The sequence below is a fragment of the Pseudochaenichthys georgianus genome, chromosome 20, assembly GCF_902827115.2.
Source record: "Pseudochaenichthys georgianus chromosome 20, fPseGeo1.2, whole genome shotgun sequence".
NCBI classification, from domain to species: domain Eukaryota; kingdom Metazoa; phylum Chordata; class Actinopteri; order Perciformes; family Channichthyidae; genus Pseudochaenichthys; species Pseudochaenichthys georgianus.
The window spans coordinates 7386686-7405991 of NC_047522.1; the positions used below are offsets into that span (position 1 = coordinate 7386686).

The window sequence follows — 19306 nt, forward strand, 5'->3', positions numbered from 1 at the left end:
CCCGCGAAACCTGAACATCAGTAATAATACCCCATATCCTCACCCTATTAGTCATCCTCTGCTTTCCTTTCTAACATAAATATTGTTCCTCGCTCAGTAGGATCCCCAGTCATGGGAACCCTCTGCCCTTAACGTCACCCTCCTCCCCAAGGTCGTCTAGTCAAACTAACAAGTCCCCTCACCTAACTAGGAAAACTAGCCCACGAGGCTGTGACATCTTCATCTATCACAGCCTTGATAAGGGGTATCTTTAATTACACCCTCCTCTCCCGTGGATCTGTATCTCTTTTCTCTCTCCTTCCTAACAGACTCCCATCTATCCATCCATTCTTAAAGATCCCTCCCAGGGAAGGCTATAGCATGTCACTGTCCCAATGCTCGGGACTCAGTAAGTCGATCCAACAGGAAATCAATAGCAGGGCCTAATGCTGAATAATTGAGGTTACGGGAGTTCAGCAGCACTCCCCAGACATACACCCCCACATCGTCTTGTAACCTCCCATTATGCACAGGGTGGGGCGCACTGTGTCCTCGTGCCCCTTCTCTCACACCGAGTGTACAGATACATTTGTTTGAGTTAGTGACCGTTTTAACATTAGAGCGCTCCTTCATTGGGTGTCTTAGAGTTTACTAGTAATTATCCGGTCATGGCATTATTAGAGTGCTCATCTGGTGGAGCTAAAAATACAGATCAACATAAACTATTGGCCTGTCTTGATATATTGTTGTTACATCTCCTAGGAAACACACTCTGGATGTGGAATAAACTGCACTTGGAGAGAAATCTAAATGGCCCTGTATGCGTAAAACCTGATTAACATTTAACAGACCTTTCATCCTGTTGCTTTATCTGTTTTCAGAAAACGTAGAAATGGTAGTATAACAGGAGAAAGTACATCTACTTGCAAGGTACCTGGAGTGTGACGTGCACTAGAGGGCACAAGCTGCCTTTCTAAAACACCAACCTCCAGTTTGAAAGAACAGCTGAGAGTTGAAACTCAAGGTAGAGAGCAGAGAGAAATGGTTAACTGAAATATATGTTTCACCTTTGTGATGAGGAACACATTGAAACCCATTTACTCTTTGTAATGTTCCAAAGGTATGTGTGCAGCTATGGTGAGTAGTTGTGTCATTCATGAGACAGCTGTACTGTCAGGGTGTCTTGCACAGTGCACAGCTTTTTTGGAGCATTGACATTTGAGTTGATTTTATTCTCGGCTGTCAATGTTTTCTCCTGGACGTGTTTGTGTAAAAGCAAGAAGCTGTCAGTATTTGTTTATTTTTTACAAATAGTGTGCCGACCTGTTTCTCTGACTTTTAAAAAGAGTCAAACTGAGAAGTAGTCACCTATGACACACTCGTAGAATAAAAGGTCAACTGCAGGAACTCGACACTCACCATCCCTCTATCACTGCAGCTTTTCATGACTGACTTCTTTTAGACTTCAGAAGAAAGTCCTACTCTACATGAAAACGACTGCAACACACAAAATAAAAACTTGACTGCAATATAGGTGCAGAGCTCTGTGTAGTGATGTGCTTAACTTCAACCCATGGCAGCCACATGAACAGCATGGAGAGGAAGAAGCAGCAGGAAAACACACTCAATATTTCAGTAGCTTGTGTCCTTGTTATAAAGTCTAAAACTACATTGTTGAATTTCAGACTAACAATCTGCCCTTGTACAGTACATGCTCAGATCAGAGGCACGACTTTTTTTTAACACTGATGAACCACTCACACCTCAAATAGGCCGCTTTAGTAAATATATCAACGCATAGCAACTGTTAGACGGTTGTGATTAACAGCAACATCTGTGGAATGAGTTATGTGCTTGGAAGCAGCCACACATTTTACACGCTGACACACACTTGTAATTGTATGTCGTCTGTCAGGTTGTCCTCTTTGAGCACACGGTTAACACAATGGTTTCACTTCTCTCTCACAAAGAAAAACATGTCTGTTCCTTTTTGGGCACAAAGCTACTGCTCTGTTGTCTTCTTGAGCATTTTGGTGTGTTAGTGAGAGTGTGTCACTTCTCACATTGTTGGTGCCCCCCCCAACCTACACATACACACAAGGACAAGCATCCTCTCTCCCTACTTCTCTTCCCTCCTCTTCATTTCCCCTCCCTACAGGCTAAGGCCACTCAGGCCTGCAGATGGCAGATAATGACAGTGCTGTCCCCACTGGCTGTGTGTGTGTGTGTGTGTGTGTGTGTGTGTGTGTGTGTGTGTGTGTGTGTGTGTGTGTGTGTGTGTGTGTGTGTGTGTGTGTGTGTGTGTGTGTGTGTGTGTGTGTGTGTGTGTGTGTGTGTGTGTGTGTGTGTGTGTGTGTGTGTGTGTGTGTGTGTGTGTGTGTGTGTGTGTGTGTGTGTGTGTGTGTGTGTGTGTGTTGTGTGTGTGTGTGTGTGTGTGTGTGTGTGTGTGTGTGTGTGTGTGTGTGTGTGTGTGTGTGTGTGTGTGTGTGTGTGTGTGTGTGTGTGTGTGTGTGTGTGTTGTTTAGCTCAGCTCCACTTGGCCATCGTCTTGTTGGCTGACTGTATGGCGTGGACACTGGTTTGGCTTACTGGCTGTCTGGCAGAGCATTTTATTGGCAGAGTGTTAATCCAGTGGCTGATGTACTAGCTAATACATAGACTGATTGGTTGTATATTGAGTTGCCTGACTGACTGACTCAGTATATTGTAATTTGATAATTTACTCATGGTTTGCTGATGTGCTTTTTGGCTGATTGACATCAGGTGTTCTTGCACCCCTTTCACCTCAGTCTGTGCCTGCTTGTAATTTACTGCTGGATTGGGTGTATATATACACTTCTTAAGTACAAAGATTTATTTTAGTTCATTACACCTATTTCTTCTTTACTATTAGAAATGTGCCTGGAGTTACATTGTTAGGCATATATTTGAGTGACACTTCAGAGAAGTATTTCCCATATTGACAAGTAGATGCCCACATTTTTTAAAACCTGTAGTTCCTAGACAACCTCATGGCTATTTTCTCAGACTTTGAAAAAGCTGATTCTGAACCACAAAAGATATGAAAAAACTCCCATTTAATGAAGCATCAACATGATTTTAAGCTTTTATTTTTGGGTAAAATAGTTGCAAAGTGTTCCTTCAAATGTCATTATTGTTTTACAATTGAAATGCACAGCAAGACATTCTTATTCAGGTGTTCCTGTCAGTCAGTATTTGTTTTGAAGTCTGCTTAACAAGTTAAAAGTGCTTCTCTAGTAGTCTGTGCAGCCATCGAGCCTCTGTTGTTGTCCATGGCCTCGGGCTATCATGCAGCTAACCTGGGGCTATCACGGATGATAGGGTAAAGGCCACCCTGGACGGAGACCACCACATTGTAATTTGGCAACAATATCTGCACCTCAAAGCCAGAAAGTATATCCTAATCCCTGGTATCATATTTGCACAGTGTTTTGATATACACTTGTCTAAATGTTGAATTGTACATACGAGTGCAGAGTGTTGTTTGGCAGACTCATGTCAATCCTCCGATGCTGATTCTTCAGGAATGCAACATAACATGCAAAAGGAAATGAAAGTATTTCTAGGTATGTTTTGGTGTTTTGTGGTCTCATATTTTCAACAAATGTCTCAGCTCCCTTAAAGTGGTCCTATCATGCTATATTTGAAACATATATTGTAGGGCCATACCTATACAAAACATGTCTGTGAAGTTTTTTTTCCAAAATACCAAACAGATCATGCATTTTAGCCATGCCTCATTTCGCTCTATTTGCTCTATTCCAGCCCTGTTTTTGCAAGGGCTGATTCTGCTTTTGTGGCAGACTACAGCGCCACTTACAGGCCTGGCATATGTACTACAGCGTCTCCAGCGCTTTCGAGCGGTCTCTCATTCCCCTGATAGGTGGAGAGTTGCCCATATAGGTGTAGCACCCCTTTTCTGACGTCAGAAAAATTCAAATAATAATCAGCTCCGTTGCAGCCCCATTTTTAGAGATTTGGGAATGGAGTAGGGATGTTAAGGTTCACCGATTCGCATCGGTGCACCGGCATAAATGTTCAAGATGCTAGTGCACTGGTTGAAAGAGTGCACATCGGCTACAGTTTGGGTTGAACTCGCGATGCATCGATTGTAGCATCTTTGCATAGGTAAAAAACCGATTCATTCATATAATATCCTCTCATCCTGTCAGCACTCAGCAGAGACGATCTTTGATCTTTGCTTCGCACTACGGAGGCCGAGAGTCTCAGTTATCAACACACATGGAAGTCGAGGAGAAAGAGAAACACAGTGCACCGAAAAAGACCTACAAATCAAACGTTTGGCAACACTTCAGATTTTTCAAGAAAGACGGTCAACTTGACAAATCGCTCGCAAATTGTAAACGATGCCGTGCCGCTTTAAAGTACACGAGTAGTACGAGGAACTTGGCGACGCACATAAAGAGGCGACATGGGGTCTGCGGCTGAAAAGTAAAACCTTAGACATATGAGTTAAATCACTCAGTGAGGTGTTATGTCAGAGAAAGTGGTGTTTAGTTTACAACAGCCTGTGACTGCCAATAATAGTTTAAATATCTTCCTCACTGTAAGCAGTTATGAAATACCTGTTTGTGAAAGGTTATTTGTATTCTTTATTGTTCATATAGAACCCACTGCTTTCTGCTCACTGGTGAGTTAGCCTATGGATGAGTGTTAAGCACATCAGGCTGGCAGCTGTATGGGCGTTGCACTATGGTAGTTGTTATTTGCACATTGTTAATCATGCATAATGCATCCTTACATTGTTTAACTGTGAGGTGTTATACAATTGTACTTTACTCTGGAGAGATTTTAAGGTAAAAAAGATAAAAAAGAAACTGCATGATGGGATGCGCAGTACTAATGGAGAGAACCACATATGTAAAGCACTTTTTTGTTAATGTATGATTTGCTGCATATCAGGAATAAAACAAAAATCCTCTGTCGTACCATATTGAAGTATCATTATTTTGCATCGTGTTGAATCGCATCGTATCTCCCCGAATCGCATAATGTTGAATCAAATCGTATCGAACTGTATCGCAACAGGGGTGAATCGTATCACATCGCCTGGTGTTTCAAATGTATCGTTAATGTACCGTATCGTTGACAACGTATCGAGATGTGCATCGCATCGGCCTCAGTGATGGAGATGCACATCCCTAGTATGGAGGAAAAGAGAGAGGGTTGTGTCTTCTGACACTTGGTGAGTTCCCTGACACACCGGGGACACATATTCATGTATAAAAGACGTATAAAGTCATCTTCTAACAAACAGACAAGAGGGCTTTTCTCTAGATCCTTTCACAAACACCATGAGACAGATAATATTCAAGTCATTTTGTCCAGCTTGTATAAGAACACAAGCTTAAATACTTCTGGTTAATAATCATGTCTTGCCTTGTTAAAGTATAAAATACCTGATTTTGATCTGCGCGGCCTTGTCAAGGATACGGCCTTCCCTCTCTGTCTGCTCCGCTCCACTTTCTGCTCCTCATTCCCTCCATCTCTTTCCATCAGGGAGGCCTGACATGTTTGAAGCTTTCTCTTTTTTCATTCGGCCCTCTCTCTCTCTGTGCCGAGGTCCCTGGATGTGGAGCTTTTAATTACTCTCTCCTGGCTTTGTGCATAACCAATGAAAGATTGAAGGGCATTTCCCTCTGAAAGGCACTGTTAGAATATGGGTTTTTCTAATGCCATCGCTTTGGGAGAGGAATACTAATACACAAACTGTGACTTTTTGTGCCTTTGTGCGTGTCTATACAGTTTAAGAGTGCATGGATGGGTGCGTGGGCTCACATAGTCATATCTGTGTGTGTATGTGTTTCCGAGTGCGGCCCCCGAGACTGACTGCCTGTTGTTTTGCATGTGAATCAGGGCAGAGAGGAATGGCATTATTAGATTGGTTGGGGGTGAATAGAATGAATACTGGGGGAGCAGGTAGGTTCATCGCATCCATTGGATCAGCAACCTGAGCGTTGCATGAAAATCAATAGATCGCAAACAAATGACTAGACTACACAAATTATTTTCTATACAGCCCGTGCCTCTATGCATTCAACCTCAAAGAACAACATCCTCCAAAAGCAACGCAAAAGCAACACAACTGAAGCATATTTGACCAACATTATTGTGAGTTGGGATCAAAGTAGAACAACTGAAATGAAATGAAAACATTTCTGCAGCGCTTTAATGGAATAGGTTAATTATGATGATTACTGATTAAAATGTAGACGTGTTGATGGAACAAGATTAGGTCAGCATTATTTGACGTGTCTGCGCGGTGTTAATTAGTGTCATGTGATTGATACTAATTTAGCCCATCGAGGTCATAAGATGCTCATCATATTTCTTGCTTTGTTATGGACACCCACCCTAATTGCTCTCATGAATATGTCATCATTTTCCCCTCTCCTGCTCCGTCCTCTCCCCCTCTCTTTTCACTCTAAAGTTGCAGACAGCCACGGTCTTTTATGTGCCCTTAGAAAGTGTTAGTTATTTCCCAGGGCTGAATAGAGATGAATTGACCACGAATATATGACCACGGGTTAGAAGGTATTAATATACAAGGCAGAACGTTGCTCGGGCGTAGTAGGATTTTCCCCCTTCTGTCAGCACTGCGTAGGTAGCTCTCACACAGGGCGCCTCAATGTGTGTGAATTAATTTCCCCAACACAGGAGGAAAACTTCAAAGGCAGGGACGAGAACTTGGCCGAGTGGATTTGAAAGGATGAGTCTCTAATCTGGTTTAACTTTGCTTGCTCTGTGTATTTTCTCACTGTCTCTTCGCTCATTCTTTTTTAACACCTCTTCCACCTTGTTTTTTGCTCTTCTTTCAGCAGTAAATCTACCTTGTGAGCTGCTTTGCTTCTAAAAATTGAAAGAAATGATGACTTAATATTCTAGCGAGAACAGCAGCGTAAACCACTCTCAGGACTTGCGTTTGCTTGTTTGGGGATTATATTTCTTTAAGCTTGTCATCTTCCTGCTCTACGGCGTATAAACTACCCCCACTGCCCTAGCACACCGTCACTGTTATAAACGGGAGGATGTGTTCCATGTGTCGCAGCATCTTTACGCATTCCATTTGCTTTGCAGTGCATGTCATCATCCCAGGTCTTGCATTCACAAGCCTTCAGGGCGCTCTTCCCTTGCATCAACCCCATGGGACAGCACCTGAAATATGCATATGTTTCTGAGGCGCTGCGGGGGTGCCATGTGAGGGTTATTTGGAACGCTAGTGATGGCAGGCCAGAGTGCTCAAGACCTATTCTCTGAATATTTGATGGTCTTAATGAGCAGGAAAAATACAGGACTAAGCACTTTGTTGCTTTGCTCGACTCGGAGTGTGTGAGAAATAATGGACGGGAGGAAGGGATGAAATATTAAAAACTCTGTGATAACTCTAGGGGGAAGTTCTCTCCATTGTGATGTTGCCTAAGGTCATAACAGAGTTACAAGTAAAGCTCACATTCTATTAGAGAGAAATGAAAAGATAATGCACTGTCATTATAGTGAAGAATGTATCGTATCAAGGCTGTACTGTGGATCTGTTTGCAAAGCGATCAAATCTCTCTCTTTGACGGATGCTTAAAGGTTCCATGACTGATATATGGTGAGTGTCGAAGGGGGGGATGAATGAATGGATGGATGGATGGGTGGTGTGAGGATGAGGGATGGTAGCTCATGGCTATTACTCAACAAGTTTAGAGTTCATGGAGTCTCTGGTGGAGTGGCTTTCTCAGTACACTACTGTACCTGTAATAACTGTGCGTCCCTGGTGCCCTTGCAATACAATGATGATGAATGATAGGGATGGGAGGTGAAACATATGTTGTTTGTGTGTGTGTGAGGGTATGTGTGTGTTCTAGCAGAGACTGTATACCAAAGTTACCCAAGGCAGTGCTTTACTTAAAACAACTTCAAAGTATTATTCATTCCTTCTTTTAAACAAATATAACAGCACAAAGTCCTTCTCACACACAAATACAAGTATACCGAATTTTTGTTTTGGGATTGAAAGGGAGAAGAAAAAAGGCGTGACTTTGAATGAACATTAAAATCTTGCCTCAAAGGGATAACTTTTGCGCGGCCATACATATTCAAAGCAGGACGTTGCCTGGCGCGCCTTTGGATGTGCTCTTTTTAATTAAAGGTGTGGATTGAGCGGACAGGTTTTCCCGCGGGTTGACTCATGTCAGCCGTCCCTTCCACTCGGCTGTGAAAAAGATGTTTTGGCAGATATGGATTAGCGTCAGAGCATCGCGGGGCAGGTATTACACGTCTCTGGTGGCACTGCCAGCATTGCCCCGTGACTGCTAATATCCTCTGTTGTCTTGTGTCTTTTGAACCTTTCTCGCTGTACTCCTGGGACGGCTGTTTGTACGGGTGCCAATCCTAATGCCCGGGCTTCCTGACGGATCAGGAGTTCTGGAGGGGGGGGGGGGGGGGATTGTATGAGACAGAAAGAGACGGGAGAGGTTGTCAAAACAGCTCTTCATCCCCTCCTCAGCTGCTTCCTCTCCGTCTCCTTTTCTACTCCACCCTTGCTGCCAAAAGCCGGGAGGAGATCAAAGGAGGCCGACATGAAAGGTATCCCTGAGATTCCCTTTTTCGGTGCCCTGTCTCCCTGCTCCCTCCGTTGCAGATATGGAAATGCTGAATCCCAAATACAGCCTTTACCTAGGCTGCAGAGAATGCCCGACCTCATCTGACTTTCTCTTTTCCTTTTCCTTCTCTTCCTCTCCTCCACCTCGCCTCAGCCCTTCATCATCATCATCTCTCTCCATCCTCTGCTCCTGCAGCCCTCAGGCTTCAGGTAGATAGCGGTTGATTGGCAGTTGCTGTGACAGTCAGTGGAACCGGCTGCGAGTGGATGAGTGTCAGCCTTGCACCAGGGGCTTAAGGCAGCAGCGATGTTGTAGCTCCCTGCTGGAAGGAGAAAGAGGCCCATGAAATAAGACTCACTTCTCCTCTTTTCCTTGCTTCTCTCAACTCAAGCAGGCAGAAGCTAAATGGGTTTTTCAAATGGCTCCAGAGTTTATCCGGCAAACTGGAACATTTCTTCGTCTTACATCTTTTACTTTCTCTCATTCCTCTTTTCCTACCTTTGGATAAGCTGTTTTTTATTCTAGGTTGTAGCTTCGTCTTATTGGGGGTTCTTTTTTTAATTCTCTTCACTCCCCTCCTCTCCCTCTGCTTGGACTCCTGAGCGTCAGCCTTTACGCCACTTGACAATTAGACATGCCGTTCCCATTTTTACTTTGCTAAAACTTTTTCCTCTTTTTGCAAAACTTCTGAATACTACCCGCCACCCGCTGCACAGTAGCCCGGGGGGGGGAAGTCTGAGCATAAGAATGTTTAAACATAAAATCATCTCAGTTCTAAAGTGACTGTGACCAATTCCCAGACTGCGGAAAGCGTTTTTTGTGAAATGGTTTCCGTGGCATTGCAGCTTGAGCTCTGTCCTGCCAACAGCAACAATTGCATCAGTTTTCTCTCCAGCCAAGAGTGCCCCCTTCTCCACAGTAAAGAGGACATGAAGACGATAGAACGAGAATGAAGAAGGCAGTATGGCATACTTCTCAAAATCTGGCAGACCATAAAGTACCTTAGATAGTCTGCAGAAGTGTATTGATCATAAGTAAGACACAATGTTTATGTTCTTTCCAACTTCCTCTTCCATCCCCGTCTGTATGTTTTGGGCACAACACCAATAACCGGCTACAAGCACTGCTGGAGATCAGTGTCCTAACTGGACTTGCTAGATAAGCAGAAACTTGTTCGGAATCCAAAAATGCAGAATCTTAAAAAATATAGTTGACGAATTATACTCATGGTTGACTCATACTAATATGATATGCATCAGTGCTAAAGATTTGATTTAAAAATGATTGGATTATGGTAACACGGTGCCCATATCTCTCTAGATAATAGTTCAAATTAGCATGCAAAACTTTTTTAATTAAATGCTACCATACTATTTTGTTGAAGGCTTTCATTAGGGATTCATTGAACCCGCATGTCAGGTAAACGCTAGGCGAACAGATCAAGAACAGACACAACATGATGCAGTACGACCTTTTTCATCTCTCTCCCTGGATTTAGGGGTTTCAAGAGCACATAAATATTGGATACGGGATAAATGCAGACTCCTTTGATTATGATGTGTGTGAATGAGTTTAGCTGTACATGTCGGATACCAACAGAGTACTCTGCAGAGTCTGGTGAAAGGATCCAAGGCATAGCGAAGTGGACCTAATTAGAGGGATTTTGAATGTATTTAAAAATGAATCACACTTCGCCGCGACACCAACAACAGTATTCACCACTTCTCTAAATGGGCAGCTGGCAGGCAGGGGGCTTGTCAGGTTGCTAAATACTCCCAGCAACATATGAATGGGAGGCCTGATTACTTTGTCACTAATGATTCATTGGCTGACACACGCATTCGGGTAGCATAAATACCTCTGGGGACAACCCTTCACTCTCGTCTGTGTTCACAGCCGCCACCTCATCTTCAAATAGCTGTTCCTTTAATCCGTATCACAACATTTCCCAGCGAAAACATTATTTCATCCTTCAAACGCATACACAAAATCTTCACCTCCTGGAATTAGTTTTAACATCTTGTTACATATCAAAATATAAGATGGTAATAAGACAGATTACCCAATATAAGTATACATACATCAAAGTGTCTTTAATGCCTTAAGATGTGAATTTATACATTTGCAAACAAGCAAACCTTCAGCAAATTACCTCCTCAGCTGTCTGATTTCTAATATCAAGGCCTTCTCGTTTTGTAGCACCAGATCTCTTTTCTCTCCGATTGCCTCTCTGGTGCACTGAGCAAATTTGCGACAAACCCTTACAACCTGAGGAATGTCATTTCAAGATCGTAATGGAACCGGATTAGAGTGAAATGGAAGAAAGCCTTTACTGATAAAGTACTTCTCGGAGACGACACTAAGATCCCAGGAAACATCTTTAAGAAAAATGTTTGCTTTAATTGTGCAAAGCCAGCATGAGAGATGTTGCTGTGAATTACGGCATCAGTAAACCACATGGGCATCCTCACAGAAAGGCATCAATTCAGACGCTTCTACACCAACACATACACACTGTACGCATCATCTTCTGCATATGAATGAAATCAAATAGAGGAGCAGGGGCTTCTAAACTTGTTTATATGCAGATTTCCCTGCGTCTGGGTGATGAAAAACAGCAAATACATGGAAAAACACTTGTGCTATTTTTATCTTCAGACAAATACGATGCGGAATATACGAAAGCTGTTTGCTCCCAGCGGCGACTAATGCTTTCTTTGTTGGTTTCTCTCTCCACATCCATGGCCTTTCATTACACAGATTTGCAGGTAACACAAAGACATAAAAAGGAGCCCATCTCAAGTCTGTATTACACGTACTATTGTTCTGTGTAGCATGTTGTGTATCAGGCTGCTGCCGAATGATCGCGCTGTCTGGATGGAATAAGAGGTTCATCTTCTTGTGAGAGGTTTAGTAACAGGTTGTGCTGGCAATGAAAACCACTTGGCACTCTAGGTGTTGTGGTTTCATTGTCCCCCCCCCCCCCCCCCCCCCCCCTTTTTCTCTGTATGTCACAGGAGCATAAGAATAAGCCTTGACTCACATATAGTCAATCAGCAATGTCTGATGTATACTACTTTTCTTTATCCCACTGAAAAAGAGTCTACTGTTTCTCACACAACCCTAATCCAAGCTGCCGTCTCTCCCTTGCCCTCTTGTTAAGTGGGGGAGTTGGCTGTGTGGATGAGCCGTGTGTTAGACTCTGTTCATTACGGGATGCTGTAGGGAGTTCTCCCTATCTGGCCCGGTGAAACGTGGCAACGTATCACCTTTGTCGGAATGGAGCAGCTGCTCGCTTTGGGAGCCAAACCTGGCAATCCGGAACACACAGTGCTACATGACTGCAGATGCTGCAAGATTAGACTGTAGAGAAAGAGAAAGTTGCTACACGACTTACAGCATGATAGAGTAATTTGGGCTGGGGCTGGTTGCCTGAATGTGAAATTGCAAAACCTACAACACTCATCCATTCATGTATGGACACATACCTCATACAAACCCATATTTACTTCTAATGAAGATTGATAACATTTATGTGTCTCTGTTTAAATATTCACAAGCAAACATGTTTTTTCCTCTTTGTCCAGCTGGTAGCTGTATATGAAGAGCAGGATCCTCACAATGGAGGGGATGGTACCAGTGCCAGCTCCACCGGTACGCAGAGTCCCGAACCCTTCGTCAGTGGCATGAGTTCGGCGTCGGTCTTTCAGCCCTACCAAACCACCAGTGAGATCGAGGTCACCCCGTCCGCTCTGCGATCCAGTAAGTCCCATACAAGTATTAATATCACGTACATCTGAATGGTACAGAGCACAAGAATAATAACTTGGCTCTATAACATGGTCAAATTGTAAATATCAAAAACCCAAATTAATAAAGAATGAGCGAGGTAATACGTAATGTAAGCAACCAGCAGGAATTCAAAATGGAACGCTGAAAGTTAAGTGACACGTTTATGAAACTTGGGAGAAGCTAAATCTAAACATAACATTTGATTAAAGTTGGGTAAAGTTATATTATTGAGACAGAGATTACATGTAACCAAAACGCATGTTTGTGAGCTTTGCCTTGCTTGTAATTGGACTTGGGGACCTGAGAGCAGCACTAAAATCAAAACAAAGTCAACTTTACAACACTGGCAAACGTCATTTTTACTTGACATGCTTCAGGTGTTGTGTGGAGTCAAGTGTTTGTCAATACTGGGCAGTGTGTCCGTGGAATGGCAGTGTACCCATTTGGATAGACAGGTAGAGGCCGACACAACGGAAGGAATTGAGACACCTTTCGGTACTCAGTCATGCATGAGCAAAAGCACACATGCCAGAGCAAGGTGGACACACACACACACACACACACACACACACACACACACACACACACACACACACACACACACACACACACACACACACACACACACACACACACACACACACACACACACACACACACACACACACACACACACACACACACACACACACACACACACACACACACACACACACACACACACACACACACACACACACACACACAAATTGTTCATGACAATGGGGCACTCTGAAAGTCAACCAGTTGCTCAGTGTGAGAGACAGTTTGGTTAAATGGGAAGCATTGACTTGGTTTCCTGGGAGATATGCAAGTGTCTTTCATCGCTCACACAGACAAAGATGTTGCATAGCTGAATCATTTCTAAAGTCCCTTTCATACATGCAGTGCAACCCTAAAATGTGTCGGAACGCCAACATCCAAATCAATCAGAACAGATTTCAAAGGGACTTAAAGGTGGGGTAGGTAAGTTTGAGAAACCTGCTCAAGATACACTTTTTGTTATATTAACATCCCGATAGCAATGAATATCTTGAGTGCTTTGACAAAAAATCCATTAAAACATGTCATCTGTGGAAGGCAAGGCAAGTTTATTTATATAGTACCTTTCAACACAAGGCAATTCAAGGTGCTTTACAAAAATGAAAGACATTCAGACAAAGGCATTTAAAAACAGTAAAAGATAATAAAAGCAACATTAAAAGAAAAAATACATGAATAAAAAGTACATGAATAAAAAGTTACAGTGCAGTTTAAGATATGAATAGTTCACACAGAAGTTCCACTTTACTGATGAACACAACGGCTCAGTTTCAATTAAAAGCAGCAACAAAAAGATAAGTCTTCAGCCTGGATTTAAAAGTAGTCAGAGTTGTAGCGGACCTGCAGGTTTCTGGGAGTTTGTTCCAGATATTTGGAGCATAGTAACTAAACGCTGCTTTTCCATGTTTAGTTCTGACTCTGGGGACAGAAAGCTGACCAGTCCCTGAAGACCTGAGAGATCTGGATGGTTCATAATTTAGCAGAAGATCAGAAATGTATTTTGGGCCTAAACCATTCAGTGCTTTATAAACCAGCAGCAGTATTTTGAAATCTATTCTTTGACACACAGGAAGCCAGTGTAAAGACTTCAGAACAGGAGTGATGTGATCCACTTTCTTAGTGTTAGTGAGGACTCGAGCAGCGGCGTTCTGAATCAGCTGCAGCTTTCTAATAGATTTTTCAGTGAGACCTGTGAAGCCGTCGTACTGTAAAAAGCACGACCAATCATTTTAGCCCGCCCTTCTAAAATAACTGGATGGCCTACCTGCCTGTCAGCCTTCCATCTGTGCACAGACTTATCTCGTGCCCTCATTGGTCATGTGCACATTCGTGTGTGTTGGCGGAGGGGCTCTGTAAGGACGTGGCAGATTTTTTACGGCTGTGTATTTTCAAATTCTAGCGCACTCGAGCTGGTTTCTCCAACATTACCTGCCCCACCTTTAACTGTGCCAGCTTCTTGTACAAAGTCAGCATATGTTCAATTGAACCCATTTATGAAGATATACAGTAAGATCACAACTTGCAATGAAACCGCAGGGCTTGGCAGAAAGTTCATTTATACAGAAACGGCAACAAATAATTAACTGGAGAAATGACTATTTGGTTATTTTTGGTTATGTAGCATGTAACAAAAGCCAACATATTTATTTTATTAATTGATCATATAATTATTAAAATAAGTAAGTTAAAGTTCAATATTTCGTTTGATACCACAATAGAGAGCTTTTGAAAACGATGTCTTACCCACAAACACACAATTCAAGCCTGTACCGTGCATGCCCTGCAAATTGTAGGTTTTGCATTCAAGAAATATAATGACGAGATTGCAGTAAAACAAAAGAACTTATTGCTTCCTACACACTGCGTCTCTCACGGTGATGGGTATGTCCATAGCAATTTCCGAGAAAATAACAGTGAAGAAGATTGTTAGGAAAGAGAGCTAGACCTACAGCTGATCAGGCAGTCAGGGGCCAACAATCTGTTTTGATTTGTGGTAGCTTACATAAGTGCAGTATTATCAACAAGATACAAGAGGGATTGCATTGTTTACTGGATATGTTTGTTCTTTGGAGACTCTTTCCCACTTAAAAGTTCCTAGTTCCACCCCTCTCGAAATGTTCATGAGAAGATGTATACGTGTGTAGTGAATAACAGTTTTAAAGATGGAGAGACAGCCGGACAGACCAACAGACTGACTGGCAACACATTATCAGGCAGATGAACAAGACAGACAGGCCACAGTCCCTCCAGAGATGCAGATGAGCAAATTACTGGCAGCAGTATTGCATATCAGACATCAAAGTGTTGCAGCGGCGCCCTTGGCAGCTGTGCTCTGAGGCAGATAATTATGCCTATTTAAAATCATCATCTTTTAGAGCCATATTGATTGTTTTTCCCCCTGCTACAACTCCCAAAGTCCCAAATTCACCCTATTGCTTTCTTCCTGTCCTCCACCCCTCCTTTACCTTCATCTTGGGAGCCCATTTTAGATGTACATGCTAACATGTGCCGTGCAGGTCAAACTGCTAATAATTGGATTGGAAATGAGATGTAAATTACAATAATGAATGTAATTTCCACGTAATTATACGTTAGACGCCTGAGCTGCCTCTGCCTCTACTCACAACTAAATTATAATCGTTCAAGTCAGAGAAATGTTCTGAAACTTTAAATTAACAATGGCTCTTAATGATGTTTGCAGCTTTACAATGGAATGTACTGCTCTTTGTTGCTCAAATAGTTGTATAGGGGTCCTACAATTTGACCCAGCCTTGACTTTGTATTACTGGCATTCAGATTGTGTTTCTTAAAGTCTCTCAAGTATGGACACAGGCCTGTGGGTGACAGAAACAAAACGTTGTAATACGGCTGAAATGATTTGATGTCCATAATAGTGTCCACTAGGAAGTCTCCCACATTGAGACTCACAGAGAAACAAATGAAACTGATCTCTGGTGTTTATGTGGTAATTGATTTAGAGGAATGTACAGAGTAACCCTAACCTAAAAAATGGGGATAAGTACTGCACATGTTCAGACAGACTGACAGACTGATGAACTTGGTTGTTTTCATGCAAAGTGCAGAAATACCTTAAAACATATGTCAATCGTGGTGTGAAGTAGCTGTGACTTTTGGATTTAGTAAGTATAGCTAAAAGTAGAGCTTTTGATGACATCATGTGTAAAACCCAACATATATCCCCAAACAGTTCACAGAAACACAGTTTTTGGCATTCACTCTGGCATTGGTGTGTCTTCCTTGAACTTGACTTTCATAGACTACTTTTATTTGATTAGTCTTTCCCTGTTGGGGGTTATTTTTAGGTTTTTATCCGCTCAATGGCAATTGCTCAGTGTACACAATCAGAACATGGGAGAAGCTCAAGTGCTATTGACAGAGGTTAAAAACACACTGACATTGATGTGAAGTGGCTTTACAGAGTGATTGCAATGATACTTACATGATTGACTCCCCACTGATGAACGAATCAAACTTGACTATCTACATACAACTTGTTATTTAAAGAGTTTCTCTATGACTACTTTCACATTTAAATACCCAGGGATGCTCACCTTTACCTAAAACAAACACAAGAAAATTGTGATGAGTAGTCCATTCCAGTCCCTGATTCGCTGCTGGTCCTTGAAGCCTTCGGTGACAGGGTTGCTGGCGGGCCATTAGAGAGATTGCCTGTGGGGGGGAGAGTGTGGACACCTTTGAAGAGGAGGGCCTTCATCTAATCAATTTGGCTTAGTGGTCTGCCACTGAGGAGCCTCCTTGCTGCCAGCCAAGGCCATATCAAAGTCACTACAGGAGAGGCACAGTGACGCAATCACAGGACACGACATAACTGTACATTGTACCTGCATGTTAGTTTGCAAGACTGCCTCACCAAACATTTGAAATACACAATGCTGCTCAATGAAGACATTCGTTCTTGTAAGCACAATAATTAATGTCAGTGATATTGTATGTGAGTATTCCTTTGGCTTTTTAAAAAAATCTCTTAATCTTAGATTTAAGGCATGAAAAGTGGACTGCCCTTTCCCTCCCGGGATTTCCCATGGGTTTGGGTGACTTCCAAAGGCAGTGATTGTCAATTATAGATAAACTACCAAGTTTAGGTTTGAAAGCACATGCAGCTAAGTCTGATAGGAGGCACTGATACTTATCATTCTCATCTGCCCTCTCTATAACTCTCTCTGGTACTGAACTACCTCTTCAATGTCTCACTTCAGCAGTGAGCAGGTGATGCAGTGTGATCTAAGGGTGTCGATATCTGAAGACTTGCACAGTTGATAACGTTGGCAGATTGGTTCTGTCTGATGGTGAACCCATCTGACATCAGCTCAATCCGTCTCTTTTCTGTCTTACCCCTAAAGTTCATGGAATATTTGGAAAAGTCATCACTTTGATACAACAATTGAAGCCTTAATGTGCAGTACAGTAAACGAGGCCCAAGTTGTGCCCTGTACTGCTTTTGTTAAAGCTTTTTTTGAGCCAGCTGAGCTTACACCATGGCCTACAAATGAGGAAATGCACAGGTTCTTCGGTTTTATTGTCAATTAAAGAGTTCAGCAAGTTTCCCTTTCACATGGCAATTTCTAATGCCGTCAGTACAGTGAAAAAGCTGATCACCCAGGCTACAATGCGGGGGCTGGTACCGAAAGTCTGTCGAGTCCAGTCGAGCACAGCCATAACACGCTGTTGAAACATGTCAATAGATCTACTGAGCTCTCAACTCTCAGCTCCACAACGATCCACTTCAACTGTGCATCACACCTCTCAAAGTAGCCTCAGTGTTGAGCACACACTCAGCAGTGAAGATGTTGGGATAGCAAGCTCATATTTAGCAAATCTGAAAGCACTTTTAAACCCACTGGCCCTCATGAGACTCTGAACTGCCTTCCTCTACCTGAGTTAGTGGAGAGGCTATTAGTTATGTCAACTCTTAATCATACTCACGTATTGTAGCGGGAGAGAGGGGGAGTGCCCAGGGTGGGTCTTTAAACTGATGTGGAGTGGGGGTTCAGTTCAAAGTCACTGGCAATATAAGTCATAAAAACACTCATGCTATCATAATAACATCCAGGGCTTATTATAGCTAATTATTACAACGGCTGGTACTGTTAAACGGCAAATACAGTGTTTTGGTAATGAGGTGTGAAGTGCTTGGAGTGGTAAAAGTCTCCACTCAGCACCGCTGGGAATGTGCTACCAGTACTATTCCTATTATTACTTCTGCCAGGATCCCAATAAAGCCATAGCTAGACAGCTGAATCATGTGGAGCCGGTGTGTGTGTGTGTGTTTGTGTGTGAAAGAGATGGTGTGTATGTGAGTTTTATGACTGCTTTATTACATCCTGAGCTGGGCTGAGATCTGTTCTGCAGGTCTCTCGTGTCACACTTAAAGCAACACAGGAGCAGGGAAGTCTTGATTGGAAAACAAAGTCATTTGCACTTCCTGACATGCGGAAATAGACTCAAATGGTGGTTGGCCGTAACCCCATGACGGGGAGCATGGGAAAAGAGCCCTTGTTTGTTTGCACTGACTCTGGTGTCATCTCAGACACTCAGCAGAGGGACATTTATCAGGAATTATGTGTCTGCCTGTCACCGTTTGAGATACGGCATTCTCTTCCACTCCTATTTTTCTCAGAGAACTCTTAATGTACAGCTTGTGTATCCACTAGTATGTACATGCTAACATATTTATAGAGTTGACATAAATCCTGTTCACGATGGCACTGCTTTTAGTGATAATCTTGGGGATGAAACTTTGCAGAGACTGGAGGTGTTAGCAGGACATTTGATTGCAGAATTGACAGTGATCCAACCTTTCTTCATCTTGTCCGTGCAGATGCCTACAGTTCTGTTTTCTGACATTGTGAAAACGGAAAATGTCACACTGCACTTGTGTTGCTAAGTGACAAAATAAGAACAACAGTTTAATAACTTGCAGTCATTTAAAATGATTATACCTCTATACTATACATATACATGTACAGATACTAAAGATGAAATTGTTTTAAACTTTAATTTATGTCTCATCTTCTCTGTGTCTCTCATTAGTCGGTGAGCACCTCTGTGGTTCTTTTACATTGTGTATGACATGTCAAAAGGGGGTCAAATTGGCCAAGGGCAATGCCTCCTGGTCTCACAACGATAAGTCCACAAAGCGTTGGGAGTGTTTAGCATCTCTTTGTGTCCAGACTCTTCATCCCAGTGGACCTGAAAACAACCCCTCGACTCCTCCACCCTGTTCATTAGTCCCTTTGTAGGAGGCCCCCGCCATCTTTTGCTCCTGCACCCATCTGTTTCAT

At 42.7% G+C, this 19306-nt stretch overlaps 1 protein-coding gene across 1 annotated transcript in view; it reads left to right on the forward strand.

Annotated features, from left to right (window-relative positions):
* The window catches only part of pard3aa (par-3 family cell polarity regulator alpha, a), a 295125-nt gene that overhangs the window by 70712 nt on the left and 205107 nt on the right, over nucleotides 1-19306 (forward strand). The window contains exon 5 of the mRNA XM_071206980.1: nucleotides 12197-12371. Within this exon, the coding sequence (XP_071063081.1) occupies nucleotides 12197-12371 (175 nt within the window). The remainder of the gene's footprint in view (nucleotides 1-12196; nucleotides 12372-19306) is intronic.